We start from the raw sequence: 27,821 nt of genomic DNA, 5'->3' as shown, positions 1-27,821 counted from the left end.
GCTGGTTCTGGGTGGGCCTATTGGGTGGCCCAGCAGTCATGATGGGGTGATGGGGTGAATGGTGGAGGTGGGAATGGGATGGGCCAGCAACAAGGCAGGGTGTGGCTGAAAGGAGTACTGGTTGGTAGCCATTTGAGTTCCCCTACAATCAACACAGACAAAGTGTTGCTCCACAATGATGCTACAGAGTGGGAGGAGAGGGTATATATATATAGAGAGAGAGAGAGAGGTTGATACCCAATGCAGTATCCCTGGGACACTTCCATGGCAGCATTCCAACAGTTGCCAGAGTAAGTTGGAGAGAACTTCCTACTGGCAACACGGAATGAAAAACCAAGCAGTGTTTTTACCAATGAGGCAGAGGAAGAATGTGTGTCTGAGCCTTCTTAGGAACCTTCTGCAACCAGCTAGGTTCAAAAGTCCTGCTCTATAATCACCAAATGCAATGCGCTCTATGTGGGGCTACCTTTAAAGGTGACCTGGAAACTCCAACTAATCCAGAATGCGGCAGCTAGACTGGTGACTGGAGGCGGCTGCCAAGACCAAATAACACCGGTCTTGAAAGACCTACATTGGCTCCCAGTACGTTTCCGAGCACAATTCAAAGTGTTGGTGCTGACCTTTCAAGTCCTAAATGGCCTCGGCCCAGTATACCTGAAGGAGCGTCTCCACCCCCATCATTCAGCCCGGACACTGAGGTCCAGCTCCGAGGGCCTTCTGGTGGTTCCCTCACTGCTAGAAGCCAAGTTACAGGGAACCAGGCAGAGGGCCTTCTTGGTAGTGGCACCCGCCCTGTGGAACGCCCTCCCACCAGATGTGAAGGAAATAAGTAGCTATCTTATCTTTGAAAGACATCTGAAGGCATCCCTGTTTAGGGAAGCTTTTAATGTTTGATGCATTACTGTATTTAATATTTTGTTGAAAGTCACCCAGAGTGGCTAGGGAAGCCCAGCCAGATGAGCGGGTCTGGGGGAGGGGAATTCTGAGAAGCTTAAACTCCATGTAAGTGTTTCATGGGCCTTTTCTTCTCCAGTGAGCCCCAGGCTGTGGAATGACCTCCCCTGTGGTGTGTTCTGCATCTTCACTGCATGTTAAGGCCACCTCTTCAGTTAGGCCTTTGGGTGTGGGGGTATCTTCCCTCCTTGCTGTTCTGAGCTGCTGATTTATTTTTTGTCACGAGTTGTTTTGCTGTTTAATTTTCATGGTTTTAATGCAAATTGATTTAACTGTGATATGTTTGCAAATCACCCTGGGACCATCAATGGTCTTCATGCAGGTCTGTAACTGAGCCACTGGTTTCAAATAAGAGAGTTGCATTTGCCACTGCTATGTCAGTCTGCACATGGGTCAGGCGCAGTGCCAGCTCCAGGTTCTTCCATTCCACACCATTTCAGAACTGGGTATTGCAACTTGCAATCTCTTCATCCCACCTCATGTTCTGTCAGAGCAATGGTGGCAGTAGGGAATGCAGATTCAACCTTAGACTCATCCTGCCCGGTAACAGCACTTTATCTTTCTGCCCTTATTGCTGTGTCTTTGGAAAAAGCAAAGGCTGATGTGTACTTAAACCCGGCAGGTAGCCCATTTCCTAATCCTGTTTTAAATTTCAGCAAGCCTACACATACCAGTGAAAGGCTACTATAACAAGCAGAAGAAATGCAGTTCTTAGTGTTCCCTGCAGCGGCTACTAGCAGAGCAGCTAAATCACCCCTATTCACCAGTGTGCTTAAATCTGCTGCCTGAGACACACAGAGCTGCCATTGAACTTTTGGAAGATAGTTTTATAAACCTCTATAAATAGCAAGCATCTCTGTAACCACCTGCTGGGTTATGACTATAGTCTTGGGAGACTGCTCACATTTTCTGCAAAACTTCCTTGCAACACTTTGCCTTATGTTTCACAGATATGATTCATACACCATTGAATCAAAGTTTGCCCGAGTCATTAGTTTTCATGATCCCAAAACCAATCACCCAGGGTTGTTTGAAAAGCACCATTATTTGACAATGTGCAGCATCAACAAACTGATCTAAATTGATCCTTTACGGTATGTTCAAGCAAATGTGACTTTTGGCAGATGAACCATTAGAGCAGTTGAATGTATTTGAGGTCATTCCAGAAATTCTTCTTGCCTTCAGTTTTGCTGGGGCAGACATAAAAGGACTGCCAGGCAATCCAGTACATTAGAGCAAGAGAAAACCAAATGTTTTCTTTGGATGTTGCAAGTCCTTTGAGAAATATGTACTGTACAGCATTCCATATCTCAGCTTGCAGGGTCTCCTCGGAGCTGTCCAGGATTCTGATCTGCCAATTAAGGACCCTGGTCAGCTCCATGTGTGCCTTACAGACTGAGCTACAGTTGTTCTCAGCAAAAGACCAGCCAGAAGCTGCCCCATTCTGATGGCTCTGCCCCCTGGAAGAGCTGTCTGCAACCCTTAAAGGGCCTGTAGCTGATTCTGGAGTCACATACTCCTACGTGACTTTGAAGCAACAGAAGGTATAAGGCAGTCATCCCCAGACCAGGAAGGCATAGTAGAGGAGATGTTGAGGCCTTCCCTCTTTGGAGTGGGGTGACCTGTGAGTTGTCCAAATCGGAGTCTACCTTGGGGCCACCGCAAACCCAGATGCAAGGCAATTGATAATAGAGAACTGTTGTGCTTTATAATGATAGAGAACATTACAAGGTCGTTGCGCGTGTGCGCATGCACACACAAACACCCCTCCACACCTGCAACTAGTGAATAAAACTGAAAGTGAAGTACATCTATGCTAATCCAACACTCAAGAGACAAAATATTTTCGTTGTTGGAAAAACGGAATACAAATATTAAATTAAATCAAATCACCTGGGGAGCAGGGGGAGCATACACACAGGTCACTAGGGTGAGGTGGGTTGCAGCTCCATCTAAATTTAGTTACGTCTAAATGTATCTCTCTATAGTTAGCCAGTGCAGCATAGTGATTAGACTGCCAAACTAAGACTTGGGCGAGACTAGGGCTCAAATCCATGAAGCTCTCTGGGTGGCATTGAGGTATAGCATCTGCTTCTCTCAGACTAACCTACCTCACAGGGTTGCTGTTTTGGGGTTTAAGTGAAGAAGAGGGAGAACTACACGACACTTTGAGCTTCTTGGAGGAAAAGGTGAGATATACAGTGGTACCTCTGGATGTGAACGGGATCCGTTCCGGAGCCCCATTCGCATCCTGAAGCGAACGCAACCCACGTCCGTGTGTCTGCGCGGGTCACCATTCACAGCTTCCGCACATGCGCGTGTTGCCATTTTGACCATCTGCGCATGTGCGAGCAGCGAAACACGAAAGTAACGCACTCCGTTACATCCGGGTCGCCATGGAGCGTAACCCAAAAATACTCATCCTGAAGCTACTTCAACCCGAAGTATGACTGTAAGTGCAACGAATAAATAAATAACAAATGCTTATAAATTGAAATACGTGCACATTTTATGCAGATCAGCATAAATTTTTGTCCCTTTTTTAATGACACCCCTCCCCTTTAAGAGGCCACCCTGGCCATGGGCTGTCCCCTTCATGAGGGGATGAGGAACAACACAGGATGGGGGTGCTGCTGATGTTCATCTCACCCGTATCCTTGAGGGGAAAGGTGGAAAGGATGCATGTGGGAATCTTAAGTGCTGTAGGAGGCAAATCACCATATCTGTGACCTTTTATCAGCTGGCAAAATATTAGTAGTCAGTAAGTGGTGCAGTTGTTGTGCTGACTCACAAAATGTGATTTTTCTCAAGGAAACTCATACCACTGTCAAGCCAGGTGTTCCCCATTCTATAATTGTGCCACTGGTTTTTCCTGCCTAAGTGCCTAAGTGCAGACATTTGTCCCTATTGAAATTTATTTTGTTAGTTTGGGCCCAGTTCTCCAATCTGTTAAAGTCATCTTGAATCCAGTTGCTGTCTTCTGCAGCATTAGCTACTCCCACCCCCAGCTTGGTATCATCTGTATATTGGATACACATCCCCTCAATTTCTTCATCAAAGTCTTTTTATACATTGAACAACAACAGGCCCAGGACAGAACCCTGAAGCACCTCTGTTGTAACTTTTCCCCAGGATGATGAGAAACCAGTGACAAATCCACCCAACAGTTACCTCATCCCATGAGAAGTCCAGAGGGCACGAAACAAGAATGGGCCTTTTCTGTGGTGGCTCCCTGCTTGCATGATGCTCTCCCCAAAGAGGCTTGCCAAGCACCTTCATTACATATCTTTAGGTGCCAGGCAAAAAACATTCCTCTTCTCCCAGGCTTTAGCTAACTAAGCAATCTATGGCCTTTTAAACTGGGGGGGGGGGGGTATTTTTTTTTTGTCATTATGGTATGTATTTTTTGCATTTTTATATTGCAAATGACCCTGTAAGCCTTAGAGCCGGCGTACAGCTTCCGGGTCGTGTGGCCAGCATGACTAAGCTGCTTCTGGGGCGAACCAGAGCAGCGCACGGAAACGCCGTTTACCTTCCCACCGGAGCGGTACCTATTGATCTACTTGAACCTTGACGTGCTTTTGAACTGCTAGGTTGGCAGGAGCAGGGACCGAACAATGGGAGCTCACCCCGTCACGGGGATTCGAACCGCCGACCTTCTAATCGGCAAGTCCTAGGCTCTATGATTTAACCCACAGCGCCACCCGTGTCCCTTAAGGAAGTTCGATTAGCTTCAACCAGAGCCAGGGCCTTTTCAACTCTGGCCCCAGCCTGGTGGAACGCTCTGCCTCATGAGACCAGGGCCCTGCAGGATCTGATTTCTTTCCGCAGGACCTGTAAGACAGAGTTGTTCTGCCTGGCCTTTGGCTTGGAGCCAATTTGATTCCCTCCCCCTCTTTCTTTTTTCTTCTCCTTTCTCCTCCTGCGATGAGGTTTCAATATTTTAATGTTGTATTTTAATTTTGTTTTTGAGTTGTATTCATTCAATTTGTTTTTATTATTGCTTGTTAGCCGCCCTGAGCCCGGCCTTGGCTGAGGATGGTGGGGTATAAATAAATATTATTCTTATTCATATTCTTATATTTAATACTATTATTATTAAATATAATAATGTTTAATTATGTTTTTAAATATGTTGGAAGCTGCCCAAGGTAAAATTATCATTCTGGAATGGGACATCCCTATTTTCATTGGAGAGTATGTCAACAACAACAACAACAACAACAACCATCACGGGGGGGGGCAAGTGCACCTGGTGACGTCACGCCCGACCCCCCTCCTTCCCTCCCTCCTTCCCTTTTCTGACCTGCCTGCGCTTGAAAGGCTCTTTCGGGGGCATATCTGCGGCTCTCCTCCCTCCGCGTCAATGGCCGGCGGTGGTCGCCCGACTCTCTTCCTTCACTATTTCAAATCCTCCTCTCTTTCTTCTCACGCCCGGCTTTCGTCGGCCAGCTGCCGGAAGTTGATCTGGGCATCCATGGCAACCAAACGGAAGTGGTTTCCATCGCCGCCGCCGCCGCTCCTTTCGCCCACAGAGATTGGCGAGAAGGCGCGCCCGCCTGAGATTGGCCGCCTCCACCGTCCGTCTCCCTCCGTCCCCGAGTTGGAAGGTCAAAGAGCCAATGGGCGGAGAGAAGGACTCCTGAGGAGGGCGGAGTCCAGCCCGAGGGAGAGCGAGCACCGCCTCGTCACGCAACCCCGCCCCTCTGATGAATATGCAGATTTGGTGGGCGGGGCGAGTGACGAGGCTGCCGGAGAGCCTCCAGGGAGCGGAGCGGCGCTTCCCCCCTCCCACCCGAGTTCGCGCGTGCGCACTGAGAGGGCGGAGTCACCGCGGCCGGCGGTGGAGGGTTTTTCTGAGGCGGCGGCGGCGCGTCTCCTTCTCCTTCCTCGCCAGGAGCATCTCTGAGGGGATGAGGCAGGCAGCGGCGGCGGCGGCAGTGGCGGAGGGCGAGCCCCAGCGACACTGAGGCGGCGGCCGGGCCTCCTCCTCTCCCTCCTCATCCTCCTCGTCCTCTTCCAGCTGCCGGTTCTCGCCCGCCCTCCGCCCGCTCGGCCTTCCCGGCCCGGCTCCCTCTCCCGCCGGCACCATGATGGAGGAGATCGACCGCTTCCAAGTGCCCGCCGTGAGAGCCGAGATGCAGCCGCTGGTGAGTCCGGGAGCGGCGGAGGTGCCTCCCCTCAGGAGAATAATGGGGGGGAGGGGGGCTAAGTCGCCTCTTTCCACCCCCCCCCCCTCAGCATCTTCTCTCTGAGGGGGGGACGACATGACCACACGCACCTGCTGCTCTTTCCTTCCCCATTATTATTAATAACATTATTCCTACACCCCCGCAGGACTCAGGGCGGTTCAATATGAGAAATATTTGGGGGGGGGGGAATAGGGTGCGAGAAGCCCTTTAAGCTCCCCCCCCCCGGTGGGAGGAAGGGGCTCCTCACCCCCCACCCTTAAGGGGTCTCGGGGTTGCGCGGCCGCACCTCTGCGGCAGGCTCGGCCCCGGCCTTGGCTGGGGGGGGGTGGATGGATGGATGGAGGGGAGACGCCCTTCCAGGCCTCCTTCGCAAAGGACACGGCTGGGGGGGGGGGAGGAGGAGAAAGTGATCAGGGGAAATGGGCGGGAGGGAAGGAGATCGTTTGGGGGGGGGGGGGCTGTTTCTCCAGCCGCACGCAGCAAACCCCCCCCCCCAATAGTCACAAGGTGTATTCTTCCTCTTCCTGCCTTGGACACCGCGCACCTTTTGGTGGAGAAACATCCTTTCCCCGTTGCTTTTACTTGGCCAGGATTGGAACTGAGGTCTCCTCTGTGGCCCCTCCTCTCCTCCGGCTCCCCCCCCCCCACGCTTCAAAAGGAAGTTTTGAGAAGATGACACCCCACTGCGTTTTTGATGGTGGGGTGATTGACCTGCCTTTGCTCCCACCAACCCGCCCCCCCCCCAAAAAAAAACATGCACAGGTGAGAAGTATGGCATAAGAGGAGCTGTAGTCCCAAGGGTCTCTGGAGAAGCTTTCTTCAGGGGTGTGGTTTTTTGGGGGGGGTGTTTTGTGGTTTTCCGTGAGACTGTTATGAAGCATTGCTTAGAGATCTCACTCTAGTGGATATTAGGATCCCAATGGAGCCCTGAGAGCCCAGTGCCCATCTCAGGTGCACAAGGTCAGGGTCAAGGCAATTTTATTTTTAAAAGATCAACAGAGGCAGAAATCCAAAACGGATATTTTTCTCAGGATTCAAAGGAAATCTTGTCCTTGAGACTGGTCTCACTTTAAGGCACATTGCTGTGCTGGCATAAGGAGGAACAACATCTACCTGTGCTAAGGTTTCTCAAACCCCTCTGTAGAAGGAAAGGGGGGTGGGAAGCCCCTTTTGCTATCAACTACTCTTTCTGTTGCAGGGAAGCTGCTTACCCTCTGTTTGCTCAGCTGTTTCTTCTCTGCAGCTTTGCTTACCCTCCCTTTTCCTGAAGGATCCCCCCCCCCCACCTTAGCTTGTTCTCTTAGGTATGACATGATGATCTCGTGCTCTAGGGATCTGGTTGCTCCAGGCCCCTTTCATCAAGAGGCTTTGGGAAGCCTCTCTTGCTTCTGGTAGGCACGGAAGGGACCGGAACATGACTGGATGTTTTGGGTCCATGTCTGGCTGGCTTGATGACGTAATCCTTTTGTAAGTGTGTAGGGGAGAGGGATAAATATTGCATGTCGGTAGCATCTACTGGCAGCAAGAGAAAGAACAGATTTGTTACCATTTGACTGTACCTTCGTGCTCAAATCTGTGTTCAGAATCTTTGCATGCCGAGAATCACTACTAGTCATTTTTGCTTTTAAGAGAATAGCCTCGCTGCATGACCAGAGTTGGACTAGGAGGGAAAGGTTGCTGTTTGAAGCCTGGGTTCCTTGCGAGATGTGATGGGTTAAATTAGAAGCGTAGGGCTGTGTGGTAGGTTGCTGTCCCTCGAAATGGTTCTGAAAGAGGCTTAGGCAAACAGTTTTCAGAGATGCTGCCTCCCGCCCAAAGATTCCATATGTAGACCAACTTCTGTGCACCTCCCAATCAGGGGTTGACTCCCTTATTGTGTGGGTGATAAAATGTCACCGTGTCATGGAGTTCATTTTACAGAAGGTGAAAATTGGTTTCTTTGCATTCCTTCTCCTTTCTCACTGACTGCTCCGTATAGTGATTACCAGTCTTCTTGCTTCACACACTCCCTGACACACGCATGTTTCTGATTCCTACTGATTTGTATATGCTTCCTAAACCCAAGCCATTCACATTGTTTACATTATATTTTAAATTACTACAAGGCCGTGTGCTGCAGCTTCCGGGCACCTGCAGTACTTCCAACCATTTTGTTCCATCCTCCACACTCACTTTCTCTTTCTGCATGTACATACATCATTAGTAAGAGATTCTATCCCATTTTCCAATCAAGGGCTTTTTGTCATCTCTCAGATAGTTTGTAAACACTAATTTGATACAGAGAGAGAAGCTAAGGACCTATTGGGTTTGGATTTCCTATATTGTAGTTTAAAACACAGCTCATAGTAGTCATTTGAATTTTAGGGAATCAGAGGGAGTGTCTCCTGCTTTCTCATCAGTAATCATTAGTCTGAACATGTGTCTTCATTGGCAAGCCTTCTGTGCTCCTGTTTGGATGTAACTTTCTTCCCCTTTTCTGTTATACTGTGTTGTTTTCTTCTGCAATGTTAAATGCTAAATGGAGATTTGACTTCTTTTGGCCTCCATTAGTCTTATGAAGTTCTTCTAGTAGTTTTAATTATTTGTCTGTTTACTGACCAGCCTTTAATTGTAGAGGAATCCTTTAATTGGTTATTCTGGCAGGCTCATGCTTTGCTCAGATGTTTAACTTCCCATACAGTACCTGGTATCACCATAACACGTAAAGGTGGTCTGTAATGTCTTGGGAGTTAAAATACTTAAAGCATCAGGGTATGTTTCACTCTCTGATCTTGAAGACTCATGATTGTGAACTGAGTGGTGCAGTAACAGTTCAGCAAAATGTCCCATTAACTGGAGCCTTACAAATTTGAACGCCCTGAAGCATTGTGTCTAAGCTGTATTTCCCCCTTCTCAGTTAACCATATGCAGTTCCTCATCCTTGCAAAAATCTACTTGTTCTTGAAAATAGTGGCAAAAGTGTTGCTTAAACATGAATTTTAGTTTGAGATTGCATTATGAAAATGCTTGAATTATTCAGTTGGCATTATTTGAGGGGATAACCAGCTTACTGCTTCAACATCAGAGGCCTTGCTATACATTGCACCACTTTGAGAGGTATGGTTGGTTGGGACATGGGATGAATCTTTTTTCTACTCTAGTATCCAGGTTATGCAACTCTTTCCTTAGAGAAATGTGTCTGGCTCTCTCTGTTCTAAGCAGGAGTGGGGAACCCTTTTCAGCTTGAGAGCCACATTCCCTACTGGTCAATGTTCTGGGGGCCACATGGGGGGTGGGCAGGGCCAGAGGCAAAGTGGGAAGAGCAGCACAGGTAAATTTTACCTTGGGGCAGTAAGCTGGTTTCTTTCTATACTCCTTTTTTTATTCCAGTCATTAATGAGGTTTAAAGGCACATTCCAGCCAGGCAAAAATACCCAAGGATTGTGTGAAGCAGGGATGTTGAGAAGGGGCATCGTCTGGAGAGTGTTTCCAGGAGCAGACAGAGAGGCCTGGATGGCCTCATTCAGCTGCCAGTCCTGCAGTTTCCCACTTCCACTTTTCAGCTTCAGGCTTGCTGCTTAAATCTTTTTTCTTTTATTTTGTTCATGTTTTAATGTGCTTTGATGCTTTTATCTTCCTGCTTTAAAAGTTGTGTTAACCTGCCCTTATTCTATCATATATATTTTTTAAAAAAAGATCTGATTGTAATTACTTTGAATGTTTTTGTAAGGTTCTTTGAATCTATTTATAAAGAAAAGTGGAGTAGACATATTTGGCTGAATTCAACTAACCTGTTCTGTTAGTGGAAGCCAATGCAAGGACTCGTGCTAGCACAATAGGGTTTCACCCCCTCTCCAACCCCATGTCTCCTGCAAAACTGCACTGGAAGGTCAGAACATTGTACAGCAGCAGGAAAGGGGAGATTGTTCTGATAGCATTTCTCTAACAGTGATGGAACAATCTCCCTAGTGCTTGGTTGAATTCTGCACTTTAACTTTAAAAAAAGGAGAGAATAAAGTGACAATGGAGATGTCAAAGAATATAAGGTGTTGTGCAGCCCATAGAAACACTGGTACCTGCCTTGGAATCATTGTTGGGGTTTGCTTTATTTTGCTTCTTTAGCAAATATAACTATCATATTTTGAATTTTTGCTGCTACAAGAATATAAAACTTCTTAAGAGAAACTATGCCATGATTTTTGCAGAGGGTCTATTCCGTAGCTGCAAAATTCACAAACTATTCAGCGAAGCATGTTATGTATTCAATCTGCTGTCTGCCTTTGTGGTCAGTTTCTCTTGATATTCCATGAACTTTGTCTTACATTTTCACTCTGGCTATTGGAAAATGGCTTTTCAGCCCCTGGATAAGAACCTCTAATGTGTACAACATCTTGCGTGCTCTCATCTGCGGTCCTTGGAAATTTGGAGTACAGGCAGAAATGAATTTTAGATATTTGTGCAAATAGCAGATAAAACTGAAGCTCTTAGTTGTGGCTCATAAAGCATGAGATATAATCACTGTTGCCTGTCTTAGCTTTCCTTAATGTCTTCATGTCAATAAATACCTCTTTTCATCGATACAGTGTTTTGTGTGCAGAAAAGTGTGAGTGTGCATATTTTCTCTTATAGCAAACAGGACTTTAAGGGGAAAAGGGCAACCTCCAGAACTTACCAGTTTTGTAAGCAGGAGCTGGCAGAAGTCATGGTCCCCAAGGACTGGGGGTGTCCTGAGGGAAGAATGCAGGTTGGTAGAGGCTGCTCTTGATTTTTCTGTGAGTCTGCCTTCTCATATGGGGGACCCGTAGAAGGAAAGGTATTGTGCTTGCATCAGGTCTGCTCTTTTGTTGGGAGCACACTCCATAGTGCTTGCTTGTTTAGGTAACAAGCCTTAATTGCTTGTTCTCTTCTCTGGTCCCCTCCATGCAGAACACTTCAGCATCTTTGCTCTTCTCTCTCTCTCCCCCCTCCTCCTCCCAGAAGATGGAGGAGAAAGATCACCTCTTAATCAAGGCACAAGTGCTCTTGCAAGTGAAGTGGCAGGTGGTGGCAATCCTTCCTTGGAAAGGAAGACTAATTGCCTTCAGTGGGATTCCTGCGTAAGCACGCAAAGAGTTAGGCTGCTGGTATGTGAGGTTTTCCCCTCTGTGTTGCTTCCACTGTGTTTTCTGTATATTTAAGCTTGGACGTAAAGGGTGTGGGCCAGTACCTCTAACTGTTGTAGTAAGCAAAGTCCACTAGAGGTATTAAGAACTGTGTAAAAGTGTAACTATGGAGAAGAGGCTGTTTGCACATGAATATAGTGCCTAAATTTCAGCCTTACTGGAAAACCAAGGAAAAGCTGCCAAGTGCTACTGTTCTTTTTGCTTTAGATGTAGAAACTATAGCATGCTGCTATTCAGGTAGTCTTAGGAGATGGAAGAGTGTTCGTTACACATGACATTATCTCCTGTTGGCATATTTGTTCAGAAAACATTTTGATACAGCTAGATAATATTGTATACTTTTTTTAAGATTCCACATAGGTATTAGACTTAACTGTTCTCCATTTTTAAGTTAACTAAATTATGATTTGCAAGTTCAGTATCTATGAGCAGCAAGCCAATTAATTATTTGGGAATCTGTCTTATCTTGACCTGAATAAGTATTCATTGATTATGATCCATTGTAAAGCAATTCCTTTTTAAAGGTTGGTATAATGGAATAGGATAAATCTAACACGGGATTTACTCATATCAGCAGTAAAAATTAATATAAATCATGAATACATTATTAGCTTTTTGGTCACCTCCACTGTTTTAGCAGTGCCGGTTAGCTTCATTCAGTAGACAAAAGATTGTTTTGTCGGGACAGAGGAGAAAGCCAGGAGTTGGTATTTTAATGCTTCAAAGGGAGGAAGAGCTAGATTATAGGTTCAAGTGGTTCCTTACCCTTTATATTGTTCCAAGACTGATTTATAGGATGGCTTAATATACAGTATTTATTACATTTCTGTTACCTTTTCTAAAAAGGGTGTACAAGAATAAATGTGTAGCTTAATATAAAATAAATAAAGCAGGCACTGAATGATTGCCTACAGAATTGCTTTAATCAACAGTAAGAGATGCAAAACCGTAATCAGTAGATGTTTTACCAATAGATGTGGATTTGCTTCCATGCATCTGTGAGAGTGGTATATACAGTAGCTGTCAATGTTGAAGAAACACCCAGTTGCTTGGCTGCCATGGGTACCTTTAAAATCCAGTCTCTTCTTTCCTCTCCCTGTATAGCAATTTGGTGAACATGGGGAAATTCTCTACCAGAGTTTGTGAAAAGGAGGTCACTTACAGCTGATCATGTTTGGAACAGACTATTTAGTTTTCCATATCTTAAGAGCATCTGATCCTTGCTTCCCTACTCCATGAAATCTATGATTAATCCTCGTGTGTGTTTTTCCTGATAAGTGCTTATTTTTGGAGTTCAGACAGCAGTCATTGGAGAGGTAAACTGCAACACTTTTGAACTCCAGGATTTCTGCCTGAGGTTTCTTAAATGTAAATTCACCTTAGTTTGGGCTGGCCTGTGTAGCTTGATAATGCAATTACAGATGTGTGAACTGAGAGCTGAGTGAACCTTTGTAGTTGTGCTTAAAAACTCACCTGAAGCATTTCTAGCCTAAACTCTCCAGCCACCTGACAGTTAAGCTAATTGATTCTCTATCTGTAAATAGCTGTGGTATCACATGATACCTTACTCCATCTAGTAACCTGGTTGGACAGTTACTGGAAGAATAGAAGACCTGGTTGGACAATTACTTTGAAGAATTGAAGACTTAACTCTTACTTTTTTTTCTTCAGTAACTTTCTTCTGCAGTAAAGCAAGACTTGAAAGACTGCTCCATTTCCGAGCAGGTCCTACCCTTCTAATTATTTGAGTGAGTAGCTGAAATAACTACTTAGGACTCAACCGAGGTTACACATGCAGGTAGTTAGAAGTTCAAGAATAAATAAAAGGATTGTAGCTTTCAGGAGGCCATATATGCTCAGGTGGAAAAGCAACACCTCTGGCGCAAATCTCACAGAGTAATTCCATTCAATATGAGATCAGGGACTACTGGAACATAGAATACTCCTCCTAGATATGCAGTAGGCAACCAACCTTTGTTGCATATTCTTCTAGCTTTCCTTTTTTTGTCTTGCCTCATGCTGAGAAACGATTCAGTTTTAGGATGCCATCCATGAACTTGGCTGCTGACAGTGTAGGTGAGTCCATGCAGGGTGTGGACTCATCCAGTCTGTAGAACGCAGAAGAGCACTGTGCTCCCTCCAAAGATTCTTCTGTGACTCAGCTGGTTTCAAATGAGTATTCTCTACTCATAGTCTTTGGTAAGCCAAACAAGTACGAAACAGCTGGGGAAGTAATTCAGACTGTAAGCTCCTCTTACAATCTGAATTAAGATGAGAAACATCCCAGTTCTGTTTGTTGCTTGGAGTGAAATACCGTTTGAGTTGGGCTCGCTTGGATGTAGAGAGTAAGATTCTCAGCAAGACATTATTTTTGAGATCTATATGGGTGAAGTTACTCTGTTTTCATCCCCGGTCCTTGCTAGTGGTGGCTTTACCTCTGACAGCCAAATTGCTAAAACCAGAATTATCTGGGGAAGCCACTCCAACTCATGAGTGCATTTCCTTTCCTAGACTGTGTTTATCTAAACACCAATGCATCAATGAGTATTTAACTCAAAAGCTCACTTCCAGCATATACCTTCTCTGTTTTCTTGCCCTCTGGGGCCAGCATAGCTACAAAGACTTAAAGCACATGCTTGAGAGTAAAAAGGTGGGATTAATATGACTCCTTGAGCTAAACAAAACCTGCTTGAAGGACGCGTTGCCCACTCCTGTCCTAAATCCATATGCAGAAGGTATAGCTGCCAGTGTGCTGCTTTTGTAAAACTAGTTATGTGCTTATGCTTGCTTAAATTGGGCTTTGTGTGCTCTTGCTAAGAAACTGCTTTTTGATTTATTCCCCAGGTCAGTTTAACCTACTCAGATCTGAAGTACTGTATTGTCGGTGACCAGAACAATAGGGCTGCTTGCTGATTGTGCTTTCCCCCTTTTCTGATATTGCTGTAAGCACTAAAAAACCTCCTTTGATCCTGGCTGCAGTAATATGTTACCAGCCAATGCTCTTGGCAGTGGACCAGTGCTTCTGGGCTTCATTGGTAGAAGCTTCTTCTATTGAAGTAGACTGTAATGTACTTTTGCTTGCCTGTATGGGCAGTGATCATAAGCAGAAATCAATGGGACTTTCCTTCCATGTAGATGTGTCTTGAATGTGAGAACTGAACAACTTAGGATGGTGTGTTTAAACAAATATGTGAGGTTAGTGGGAAGCAAAGCCACTTTTTTGAGCTTGAATGCACACATTGATCTACAGTTGCAAGACTAAGAGGAGCCTTCCCCCCAGAGTACTGTAGGATATGCTGAAGTAAATAGTTGAGTGTCACAGTTTTTTATCCCACCCTTCCTCCAGGGAGCTCAAGGTGTTGAACATGTACCAGCACATTGCCCTCATTAGAGGGTAGCTTAGACTGAGTCACAGAGACTGGCCCAAGGCCAACTTGTGAGTGTCATAATGGTGGTCTGCTTTGAACCCAGCTCTTCTGGATCCATTCTCTCTTCTACGCAACATTGATTCTCTTATTTTGGCTTTCTCCTATTTCCATGAATATTCAGATACTTCTCCAGTCAGCTTGTGTATTTCTGTTTCTCACTATTGCTTGTTTTATCCTCTTGTGTACCATGTTCAGTCATATCTCGGGTTACAGCCACTTCAGGTTGTGTTTTTTCGGGTTACGCACCTGCCGAAACCCGTAAGTACCAGAACGGGTTACTTCCGGGTTTCAGCAGTTGCGCATGCGCAGAAGCGCTGAATCGGAACCCGTGCATGCACAGACGCACTGCTGTGGGTTACAAACGTTCATCCTAGAGTGCACAGATCACATTCGCAACCCAAGCATCCACTGTACAGTGGTGCCTCGCAAGACGAAAAGAATCCGTTCCGTGAGTCTCTTCGTCTTGCGTTTTTTTCGTCTTGCGAAGCAAGCCCATTAGCGGATTAGCGCTATTAGCGGCTATTAAAGGCTTAAGGGATTAGCGGATTAGCTGCTAAAAGGCTATTAGCAGCTTAGTGCCTTAGAAAAAGGGGGTGGGGAGTGGGGGAAAAAACCCAGGAATCGCAAGACATTTTCATCTTGCAAAGCAAGCCCATAGAGAAATTCGTCCTGCGAAGTACCTCCAAAATGGAAAACCCTTTCGTCTAGCGGGTTTTCCGTCTTGCGAGGCATTCGTCTTGCGGGGCACCACTGTATATATTTGCCACTTGCTCAACTTCAGACATCAGCATTTAGCTTAGGGTAGCTCATGTCAAACGCAACTATCCCCACAATGCCATCTCCTGTAGTGATTTGTAGTAATTACTATTGTTGTTGTAATTCATTACCTGCTCTTCACTCTGAGGTCCAAGAGCAGGTTACAACAATACAACATGAAAAACAAATTTTAAAATTACAAAGAATGCAATTTTCAAAAATGCGGTGGACCTTTAAAATATGCATATCGGATGTGAAAGGCTGGAGTAAAGAGGTGCATTGACCTCAGGTTGTCTAGTCTGCACTAAGCAAGCTTCTTGCTAAGAACAGTTTCTTTGTCTTCCTTTCTGGAAAAGAAAACATTTGACATAGCAAGACTCCTATGCCATTTTTTAAGAGAACACTTCAAACTATGTGGCTGACTTGAATAAATGGATTCTAGCCCTCAGGTGGTCAGTGAAGGTAAGGAAGCAAGCTCCTTTTATCTTAGAAAAAGAGTGGTTATTGTTTGTTGTTATTGATTTTGATCGCTGGATATCAGTCACTGGCCAGGAAGCTTGCTTCAGGGACCTTGTGGGAAGATAAAACTAGAACTGATAAAGGAAGAATTGCTGTTGGCAAATGAAACCTGTCAAATCCTAAAATTCAAAACAATGTCTGGCCAGAGGCTAAACTTCTAAGAAAACAAATTATTGTCCCAACACACAGGGTAAAGTTTGAATTGCAAATAAATAGTAGTGTAGAATTTCCCCTTTCATTGACTATCTTGTAAGACTGCATTCAAGAGTCTTGTGCATTGTTGAAAAACAGTGCAGCAGCAAATGTATTCCAAGGCAGAATGCTGTTTACAAGGGAAAGAGACACATCATGCTGGTTGCTCATTCTTTGACAATACACAAAGTGCAGGGGTCTCTAAATCCATCATGCATATCAGATGAAAATACTTGGGTGAATTGGCCAACAAAAGAAAATAGATTTACCATCCCTTATACATAATATTTATGTAAAAATTATGCTGAAATTCTGGTTTTACTATGCTGGCTGTTTAGCCGTAATAATAAAGATTCATTCCTATACATTGAGTACTCTAAAATAGCTTTTTGTACCCAAAGTGCTTCACATACATTCTCAGTCATTCTTAATAGTAGCTCTGTAAAAGTAGGTCAGTACTATCCCCATGTAAAGTTCAAGGGACAGGGTTAACTGTAGTTTTTCTAAGACCAACTAATAGCTATATGGATCAGGTAATACTTGAACTTCTTAGGTCACATTCCTGTCTACTACATTGACAGTTCTTTTTTTCTAACTATTGTACATAAGCCATCAGTTTTGCTATCACAGATACAACTAAGAAGATGAGGTGTTCTTACTTCAACATATTGTCTTCTCCTTTTGTCTAAAATAGGAATGTGCAGAATCTCAGCATAGGAATTTGTAGAATCTCAGTAACTAAATCCATATTTGCTTTTGAGTAACTGAAAATGGTGTGGCATTGAAATAATTATGATAATAATAATAATCATTATTCATTTATTTGTACCCTGTCCATCTGGCTGCGTTTCCCCAGCCACTCTAGGCAGCTCCCACAGAATATTAAAAGCACAATAAAACATCAAACATTAAAAACTTTCCTAAATAGGTCTTTGATGCTCATTTGGAAAGGAGTTCTGTGTTTGCAGATTCACACATGTTCATACATCAGTCAGGACTGTTGATGACTTGTGGAAGACGGTTGGTAGTCCACCATATCTCAACCCATGTGATGTATTACCAGAGTAAGCAGAGCCCTAGCAGGGTCTGCAGAGATTTCCTGCTCCCAGCAGAACAGCTTCTTCCAGAGTCCCCAGTTAAGGGGAAAACTCCTCTCCCACACAGTTCTAAGAAGAGGAGGTTAAGGGGTGATATGATAGCCATGTTCAAATATATAAAAGGATGTCACCTAGAGGAGAGAGAAAGGTTGTTTTCTGCTGCTCCAGAGAAGCGGACACGGAGCAATGGATCCTAACTACAAGAAAGAAGATTCCACCTAAACATTAGGAAGAACTTCCTGACAGTAAGAGCTGTTCGACAGTGGAATTTGCTGCCAAGGAGTGTGGTGGAGTCTCCTTCTTTGGAGGTCTTTAAGCAGAGGCTTGACAACCATATGTCAGGAGTGCTCTGATGGTGTTTCCTGCTTGGCAGGGGGTTGGACTCGATGGCCCTTGTGGTCTCTTCCAACTCTATGATTCTATGATTCTAAGGAACAATGTGTTTATTGTCTCCAGACACAAAAGCTAAACACTACTCTCTATGCAGTTCTTCTGGTCTCTAAAGTAAAGGTACCTAAGTACAGAGAGATCCGCTCACACTATCCCCAGGCTACCTAATGCTGCTGTGCAAAACCCACAGCCTCTTTTCCTGACATGCACAGATTCAGAGTCAGACCCTGACACGCAAGCACAATAGGACTTGCACAGGACACGACAAGACATAAGGAAAACAATAGTGCTAGAGACTATTATACAAGTCTCTACACATTGGCATATTTTCTGAACCAATGGGAATGTGAATGACTCAGCCAGTCATATCCTCGACCTCAGTAGTGTTGCTATGGTAGCCCAGTGCACCTGACATCCTTATTGCAGGACATCCAGACCTGGTAGGGGGGATTGTACTCCTCAAGACATGAGCCCCAGCACTGTAATTTAACCCATTGTTCACATTACACCAACAAGGAATTCCATGAAGCTTGTGCTTGCAGAGGTGCGTGCTCAGGGTAACTAAATACCAGTTAGTTATCTGTAATGCCCTTTAACTATTTCTTACTCTCAATAAAGATGGATTGTTCTGCCCTTTCAACCTGCAGCCTCTGGGGGAAGGAAATCTAAACTCTGCTACTGCCTTTGCCCTAAGAAGAGATGTGTGGTTGTACTCATGAATTAAATGACATGTATTATAGGGGTGTGATCTTATTGGTAGTGCTAGTTATGGCATCTGTTCTATCCTCTGGATCTGTAGTTCTACAATGGAGGGATTAAAATTTTAAAAAATCCTGCTACATCCTTACAAGTGTATATGATTTGCCAGCCCACCAAAAGAAGCCACAGTTTTTTGCCCAGTCGCTGTGAATGATAGAGCTGCTTAGAGATTGGGATGGCATGTTAGCTTCCCAGAAGGAGGTGCTGTTTGTCCTGGGGAGATGGCTAAGAGCAAGGTTGTCATAATGGCTTGGAAAAGGGTGAGCGCTCTGCATGTCAGGGTATTGGATGGCAACAGCAGTACTTTGAAGCAGGTTGCCACATGCGTCTGGCTGGAAGAAAGACTCAGAAAAGCACAGACGTGAATTCAGTCACTGCAGAGGGGACGAGATACAGAGTGCATTATTAATGACGCCATCCTTTGTTGGAAAGCAGAGGGAGGCGGCAGTCTATTTGTTATAGTCACTATGCTGAATGAGTTATAAGCAGACCTATTAAGCCAAACAACTGAATCACATTTTCTTGAAAGATCTCTGCCAAGGAGGAGATTGGGGCAACAAGAACTTCAAAGGAGAGCTTCAGTTTGCATGATTGTGGCATTTCACTCCATTTAGTAGATGAGGAAGTATAACTCCGGTAAGGCTCTGACCTATCCCAGCATGTCACTTTAGGGTAGCTCAGTGTCTCTGGGTCTCAACATCCATGAGGAAAATCTTCATCCCCTCCAGTAAAGGACCTTGTTGCCTCACAGAGGAGGTGGGCAAATATAACAACTCACCTCCCTGCCAAAGCCATCTTCTTTGCTTTGTACTCTAGACCCTGGCCGTTGTCCTGGCTAAATGGCACTCATGTTGTTGGAAGGATGGAGCCCCTTATTAGTCAGCGCTGAAAGCCTTTCGGAAAGGGCCTGTTGGTAGATATACTAAATCTCAATATATATGCCTATTTCCTGCAGACTTGCCAATCAGAATCGTAGGTTTTGAAGGTATTTGGGGACAAGAGACCTGTCAAATCTGAATCAATATGCCTTTATGTCTTCAGACTCTTGAATCACTGCTCCTACCTGTAGTCCCCAAACACTGGTTGCCTTGGGTCTCAGTAACAACTCTGTGAAGTGATTGGATAAGCAGGTCATTACATACTTCCACCAACCATTTCAGTTAGTAGCCTTTCTAGGACACATAACATGGTAAAAGATTTGATTTTTTTAAAAAGGTTACTGCTCAAAAGGACTGTGCATCTGTCTTTCTTGATTTTGTTAGAGTAGAACCAAAGGTTACTTTTGTGGGGTACTGCTAACCATTTCTGATGACAACTCCTTTTTTCTATTGACTTAAAACAGTTCATTGTTGGGAGAGTAGCATTACCAGATTGACTATTAGCATATACTTGCAAGAGCTCCTTAAAAAAATTAAAAATTGAACGGCCCCGCTTCTTTCCAGCAGCATTCTTTTGAAATGCAAAAATAGCCCCTCTTGAAATGTAAATAATCTCCCTGGATCAATTAACCATGTCTCCTTGGTGAAAAATAGGCATTGTTTTGGCTTCATGGGTAGGGAGATGAGGAAGAGACCAACCACGGAGTGTGAGGTGTCCCTCTATTATGCAATAAGTAGCTTCTCAAGTACAAAGGTAGCTGTCCGAGTGAAGATGTAGTTCTGCCAGCAAAGTAAGTTGGGATGTATTTTTTATTTTATTTTTTACATTGAAGTCTGCATTACCCCATAGACAGCTGGGATGCAGATACACTGCTAAATATGCATGTATTACTGGATCAGCTGATCCCCTCTAATGATGATGGTAAGCCAGGAGGGAGATTTCGGCATTCAGAGTGCCTGCTGACCCTTCTCTCTGAAATGCCAGAAGATAAGAAAAGGAAAAGGGCAAATTCAATTTGTCTTGCACAGTAGCTTCAAAAGATTCTCTCTCCTCTGTTCAGGAAACTGCTGCTGGTTGCTTAATAGGAAGCAGCCAGTAATTTTCCCTATGTAAACGGTTCTCCTTTTGCAATCTTTTTTCCTCCAGAGATATTTTTTTTATTAAAAATGCTATCTTGCAGACCTCTTTCAAAATCAAGTGTCCTGTCAGTAATGTGCATTGACTAAGCTATTCGCTTGGGTTTCCCATTTTGATTGACTATGGAAAGTATTTATTGCAAGCCTATATACTAGTAGTGAGCTCATTCTCCCAGTGTGGATCATGGTGTAACCAAAACAGCACACCACCCTTGTACAGAAGGGGTGGGGTGCAGGGTTGGGGGAACCCAAGACTTCCAGATGTATAAAACACTGAGACCAAATCCCAAAATAGCCTGAGTAACAACTGAACATATTTTTGGAACTCCTGTTTGCTGAGGTGGGGAATGGGAGGGACTATCCAGGAACAGAAAGTGTGGTTGGATAAGTGAACAGAAACACAATGCAGTACTGTATTTCAGATTCCAGCTAGGTCTTTAAAATGCAGTTTCCCAGCATTCCATTGAACTCTGATCTAACCAATCCAGGGTGAGACCATGCAGGTAAGCCCTGGCTTGAGTGCAGTGTCTGGAAGACGGGCAAAGGTTTAGTACAAACTCCTGCATTCTATCTCGAAGTGCAACCTTTTGCTTGCTCCCATATAGATACATAACTGTATATTTGGGGGCAGTGGCGTAGCGTGGGGGGTGCAAGGGGGGCCGGCCGCACCGGGCGCAACATCTGGGGGGGGGGCGCGCTCGCGCTCGCAGCTCTCTGCCCCTACCTGGCTCACTCACACTCTCTCACTGCAGTGCTGGCTGTGCGAATCCGATCCGAGCCGCCGGTTCGCCGCCCACTGTGGAGGGGAGGGTGCCAGGCGTGTGGTGCGGTGCGGAGAGAGAGCGAGGGACTATGCGCGGGGGGGCGCAAATTACTTGCCTTGCCCCGGGTTAGGGGGCGCAAATTACTTGCCTTGCCCCGGGTGCTGACAACCCACGCTACGCCACTGTTTGGGGGGGCTGTTTTTGTTTGTTAATACGTTATGTATTTTTGTGTTTTTATGTTATAACCTGCCCTGTGATCCTTGGATCAAGTGTGGCATAGAAATTAATTATGTGTATAAAAAAAAATGATTGACATTCACCTTATGGGGGAAAATAAATAGTTGGACAGGGCTCTATTGCAGCAAGGGCAAAACTCTGCCCTGGCAACAGAATTTTGGCAGATTTTGGCAAAATACCATTTTTTTTCAGTGGGAAAAAAGGTTGTAATTTAATGGTTTCTAATCTGTTACCTGAGAGACATTCCAGCTCAGAGATATTAAACCGTATTTCAAGCATCTGGGTAGGCGTGTCTAAACAAAAACCAAGTTTCTTACAAATGCAGAAAAGGTACAACATGACACCTGTAGCAATGCCAGTTCTGCTGATCAAAGTAGTCAAGTGAGCACATGTAGAGCAAGGCGTTCTTGTAGGTAAACTGGTCCCAAGTTGTTAAGGGCTTTATAGACGAACAGTAGCACCTTGAACCTGGCCTGCTAGTATATCAGCATCCAGTACAAATCTCTGAGCACAGGTGTTACCGTATCAGGGGGTCAGCATTTTTTTTTAGCAGGGGGCCGGCCCCCGATCCCTCAGACCTTGTGGGGGGCCTGACGATATTTTGAAAAAGAAAAAATGAACATATTCCTCTGCCCCACAAATAACCCAGAGATGCATTTTAAATAAAAGGATGCATTCTACTCATGTAAAAACATGCTGATTCCCAGACCATCCGGGGGCCGGATTTAGAAGGTGATTGGGCCGCATCCAGACCCCAGGCCTTAGTTTGCCTACCCATGCCATATATGCTGACATGGCCTCAATTGTGCTTGCCTGCAATTGCGCCGAAGCATTTTGTACTAACTGCAGCTTATGGGATCTAGTGCGAGGGAAGCTCCACAGAGAGCCCATTGCAGTAATCCAGCCTTGAAGTAAACAATGCTTGAACTAGTCTGCGACAAGGTTTTCCTGGTCCAGGAGTGGCTGAAGCTGTCAAACCTGTCACAGTTGGTAAAAGGCACGTCTAGCCACCAAGAAAGCCACTTAATTAAGACAGATTCCACCTCAATACTCAATGCCTCTCCATTAGCAGGAGACACCTGCTGGGAGGTGATACTTATTGATTCCTCCTTCTCCTGGCAGCCACCAGCACCAGTTTCCATACTGTTCTGGAGAGTTCTCCAGCCTTCCTGAACGGCTTTTAGGGGGGGGGAGGGGGAGGCCTCCATGTTTCCTTCCTCCAGTGTAAGTGGATCTTTGCTCATCACATATCTGGATCTAGTCCTCTCCTTGCGGCCAGCCTACCTGCGCTTTTTAGATGGCGCAAGTTATTAATGTTGATTGCAGCTGCAGTCTGAATTATATGGTGTTGCCATAGACAACAAGCATTTTCAACATCCTTCTTCTCCCTCAGCCAGTGTTCCCTGTAGAAATTGGGGTGGGTGTAACGTAAATATTAAATAATGCTAAGAATTCTGTTTTAGGGTGTTTTCATTAGAAATTGGAATCTGGGGGTGTGAAGAAATATTAAATGGAATGCTGCAGTCTTACTTGTAGTACAGCTCTTCTTTTGACACTGTATCAGAAAGTCAATTTATAGCTCAAGGTTTGACTTCTTGGGGGATACAAGCCTTCTTGGTTGCTGACTTTGTTATTTATGAAGGCCAAGAAATAGAGATTTCTGCCGCAAGGAAAATCTTATTATTTCTCCAGTTCCATACTAAGAAAAATGGTATTGGTCAGGAATTTCAGCTGAAGAATCTGATGCTGTTTGGTTTTTCTGATCCTAGAACTGTGCTTGTCAAATTACTGAGAAAACACTGCATTGGTTGTGGCTTGCAAGACACATTTTCCCACATCCAAAAAGCAATGGGAGGGGATCCAGAGGACACAGTTTTGGTCCTTCTTTGTGGCCACTGTAATTCAGTTAACAGATTTGACTTGAGACCTGCCTAGTTATATTATGAAATCCATATTAGGACAATACTTTTATTAAACCAACCAGATAGGGTGCAAGCTTTTGAGATCTCATAAACTTTTTATCAGTCTGGAGAGAGAAGAGCTTGGTTGATGTTGAAGCTATAAGAAGAACAGTGTGTATCTACTTATCTGTTTTTAGTTCCTCCATCACAAAGTATAACTTCTTGCAGCTCCATAGGACAGAATGGGGCAGGGAAGAGGAGGAGGATGCATATACTCTAAGGAGGTGCAGGTTGGTGGGCAGGTAAAGGTAAAGCGACCCCTGACAGTTAAGTTCAGTCGCAGACGACTCTAGGGTTGCAGCGTCATCTCGCTTTACTGGCCAAGGGAGCCGGCGTTTGTCTGCAGACAGCTTCCAGGTCATGTGGCCAGCATAACTAAGCCACTTCTGGCGAGCCAGAGCAGCACACGGAAACACCGTTTACCTTCCCGCCGGAGCGGTACCTATTTATCTACTTGCACTGCGTGCTTTCGAACTGCTAGGTTGGCAGGAGCTGGGACCGAACAATGGGAGCTCACCCCGTTGCGGGGATTCGAACCGTCGACCTTCTGATCAGCAAGCTCTAGGCACTGTGGTTTAGACCACAGCGCCACCCGCATCCCTTGGGGGCCAAGCTAAAACAGTGTGTGGATGTTTGCTCCTTTGGGAAGAAGAAGATGCCTCTGCTGCCTTTTTGTTATACCAGTTGATGCAGTGGTACTCCAAAGCTTAAAAGGGAGTCTCGAGGACACTTGGTTCTGATATGTATTTCACCAGCACAACATAGGTGCTTGACTGAGTTATTCTACTGGTTGAGCACCTGCAACAGATCATACTACACCAGTTCTCTATTGAGAAAGATACCATTGCTCCTGCAGGTTGGTATTTATTTTCACATAGATGTTTGAAGGTGGGAATGTTACTTGGCTGTTCAACTTTGAATATGTGAAACACTGTATGTGTGTGCATACACGCAGATATTACTGCCACACAGTAAAATGTATGGATGTTGTCTTGTCAAGACAACCATGCTACCCTAGGGAATGTCTCTTGAAAGCCCACATACAGAGAGAGCCTACTTTCACATGCAGAAATGTCATTGGGGTTGCAGAGACTAGGCAAACAGAAAATGTGCTGCATTCTCATCTGAGCAACCTTCTAGGCATCATATGCCAGTGGTGAGCAGAACCAGAAGCAAAAGTGGGTGGAGCAGTGGTGTACGGTAAGCTAGTTTCTACAGATGCTCAGATGAATTGTGGGGGCATCTGGTAACTAGAGCCTTATATGAAGGTATGCCCTTGATGGTCTCTCAAATACAGTGCACTCCTGATCTCCTCACAAGATGGTTTCTGAATTCACCTCACGTGTTAAAGCTGCAAGCTTTAATCTTGCCTCACTTAGTCTTCAAAAAATTATTTTGGTTAACTATTAGTTTTGTATGATTAGATTTCTAAGGTTCACTTTTCCAGTGCTATTATTAATTATTTACATTTCTAGAGTGAATCCCAGCCTTCTATTCTATTTTCTAAGTGGCCCATTCCTGCCATAACTATGCTTTGTTTTTGCTTTATGTGTGTTGGAACAGTCATCCCTAGCACTCCATTCTGTATGGTTGTCTAGTCATATTTTGACCAGTAAACATCCCCAAGTATCTTTCTTACAACTCTTGATTGATCAGACCTCGCCTGAGGAGGGGTTGTGCAGAAGGAGCCCCAAGACACACCAAACAGTAGAATTCCAGTAATAAAGCTTTATTAAATCAAATAAACAGCAGCTGATCTAAGTTCCTATTATAACGCTGTATACTTACGTCACCTCAGCTGTCTAGACTGCTCATAGAAAAGAAATTGGAAGCTGGTGTCTTGGCAGTACACTGCTGCTTAAAAAAAAAAGTCTCGCCCAACTTGCTTCTGTACTGTGCTCTTACAGCCATGCGCCTGCCATATTTTGCCACACATTGGGCATTTTGTGTGTCTGTTGCTTCAGTGCTAGCATGGCTAGGTGGCCTTGGCCACATCTCCTTGGCAACGTCTTCTGTCTCTCACGGCTTCTGGCCTGTTGCCTAGAAAGAAACTCATACAAACCTATTCACTCCATTCCTCATATCAAGTGTGTTGCAGACATGTTGGCAAGCATGTTGTGTATCAATATGCAGTCGGTATACACTGGTAAAGGTAAAGGTACCCCCTGACCATTAGGTCCAGTTGAGGACGACTCTGGGGTTGCGGCGCTCATCTCACTTTATTGGCCGAGGGAGCCGGTGTATAGCTTCCAGGTCGTGTGGCCAGCAGAACCACAGCTGCGCACGAAAAGCCGTTTACCTTCCCGCCGGAGCAGTACCTATTTATCTAGTTGCGCTTTGTGCTTTCAAACTGCTAGGTTGGCAGGAGCAGGGACTGAGCAACAGGAGCTCATCCCGTTGCGGGGATTCGAACCGCCGACCTTCCGATCGGCAAGCCCTAGGCTCTGTGGTTTAACTCACAGCCCCACCCACGTCCCTGGTGTTATCCTCCAAATAATCGGCGTGAGCTACATCACTTTTCAATTTTAAATGTGCTAGAAGTGTTGGTAATTTAACTCGTCAGCGTAGGTTTACCTTCCTGTAGTTGGCTTCCTGTTTTGTTATGACAGAGAGCATATTCATCTACTGGCTTACCTCAGGACATGACATCTGAAGCCAAAACCAGCTGATTTTCTTGGCCATCTTGCTTTACCATATAGACCAGAATAAAGGCACTGCCACTATCGATCTGCAGACACCTCAGACTGCAATCTGGGAATCAAAATCCACTTAGAATAAATTTTCTAGATGTAAGGGACAGAGCCAAGACTTACATAATTTGTTCTTTGTCTTGTCAACCACTGTAGTGCAAAGCTAGGCTTAAGGCTGATGGTGTGATAGAATGTGCCCAGTCTAAAAGGGTGGAATCACTCATGAAAAAGAAGAGTCAAATAGGCTGGTGAGACCAGCTCTAGCAGCAAAACCTCACTTTCTGCATATTTTGTTTTTAAGTATTAGTGGAAAAGACTCGAGTACCCTTCAACCTTGCAACAGCACGACTGAGAGCTTAAAACTCCTTCTTAGCTCCACAATGTTTTCACAGGCATAACGTAACAGGTTGAATGATAACTGGGCTGCAAAGTCAGAGAAACCAGAAACAGTTGAAGGCAAAATCACGTTTGCCAGAGTGGACTGGAGGGTATTCAGTTAATAGGATGATCCACCTATTAACAGAATATCCTCCAGTCTACTCTCCAAACAGAAATTCATAGTAAATTGTTGTTATTGTTATAGACAAGCCCAGGGGGTATGTAGTGGGGAGGAGAGAAATAGTGGTAATTATGTGATCCACTGGGGAAAAGAAACTACTGTAATTCTGATCATAACTCAAAAGGGATATTTTAGAATTGGAAAAGGTTCAGAAAAATGAAAACGATCAGAGGAACTGAGTGACTTGCCTGTGAGGAAAGGTTGGAGGGTTATGAAGGGTTTTTTGTTTAGAGAAAAGGTATTAAGGAGTGACATGATAAAAAATTATGAAATGATGCTTAGCATGGAGAAAGTGAATAGAGAAGTTTCTCTTCCTCTCTCATAACACTAGGACTTGTGGGCATCCCAATGATGCTGAATGCGGGAAGATTCATGACAGATAGAAGGCAGGCTGGTTGGTCACTGTGAGGATGCTGGACTAGATGGGCTATCGACCTGATCCAGCAAACTCTTCTTATGTTCTCGTATCACAGGCTTTTCCGGCAGCTGATTGGCTTTATATTTTAAGCATATTTAGTCATCTACCAATTGAGAGCTGTTAGTAAAAACGCAACACTCAAAGGAAATAGGAAAAGTGAACTAATTCAGGTCTGTATTAAAGGTGTGAGGCTGAAATACCCGGACAACTTGCTCTATCACACGTGGATTATTGGAAGATTTTATATGTGCCAAAAAAACCTCACCAACCTCTGCTATGTCTAAAAAGTACTATGTATTTTGGAATGGACCACAGTTTCCTTCACAGGTGTATGCAACATGTCGCAACCATCTTTGCCACCATTGGTGTTAAATGGAAAACTACAGTGGTAATTTTCTGTTCTACGTAGCTTTGTCCTCCCTGCCTGAACAGGCAGGTTCATGACATTACTGATGTGTTTGCTGCTGAACTCCCAGAAAAGAAAGTTAGTAGCTTTTGGTTATTTTGAAAGAAATGTTCATCCAATTACATTCTACAGATTGCCACTTGGAGCTGCATTGCGGCTCCTTCTATTTTCTTACCCCTGGTGGCTATTTCAGGATAAATATAGGAGCCTCCATTAGTGGAATGAAAACATAGGATCTCTAAGAAGGAGATTTCTCATTTCACGTGTCCCTTAATTTCTGGAAATATTCCCCATCAGGTTAAACTGTCCAGGTTTCTGCAGGCATGAGAAGTTTGTTAATTTT

General features: G+C 44.7%; 2 protein-coding genes across 3 annotated transcripts in view; one reads left to right on the top strand and one right to left on the bottom strand.

The window, feature by feature from the left end:
• The window catches only part of DNAI1 (dynein axonemal intermediate chain 1), a 147,028-nt gene extending 141,539 nt beyond the window's left edge, over nucleotides 1-5,489 (bottom strand). Inside the window, exon 1 of the mRNA XM_083402835.1 lies at nucleotides 5,261-5,489. Coding sequence (XP_083258961.1) covers nucleotides 5,261-5,293 — 33 coding nt within the window. The 5' untranslated portion in view covers nucleotides 5,294-5,489. The remainder of the gene's footprint in view (nucleotides 1-5,260) is intronic.
• A 273-nt stretch (nucleotides 5,490-5,762) lies between these two features.
• The window catches only part of FAM219A (family with sequence similarity 219 member A), a 71,392-nt gene continuing 49,333 nt past the window's right edge, over nucleotides 5,763-27,821 (top strand). The window contains exon 1 of one of the 2 annotated variants that reach the window (XM_083403238.1): nucleotides 5,763-6,104. In XM_083403238.1, coding sequence (XP_083259364.1) covers nucleotides 6,045-6,104 — 60 coding nt within the window. In that variant the 5' untranslated portion in view covers nucleotides 5,763-6,044. The remainder of the gene's footprint in view (nucleotides 6,105-27,821) is intronic. The other variant, XM_083403237.1, reaches the window with a different exon arrangement.

The sequence above is a fragment of the Podarcis tiliguerta genome, assembly GCF_965153285.1.
Source record: "Podarcis tiliguerta genome assembly, chromosome: 11".
NCBI lineage: Eukaryota > Metazoa > Chordata > Lepidosauria > Squamata > Lacertidae > Podarcis > Podarcis tiliguerta.
This window is presented reverse-complemented; position numbering and strand designations above follow the sequence as displayed.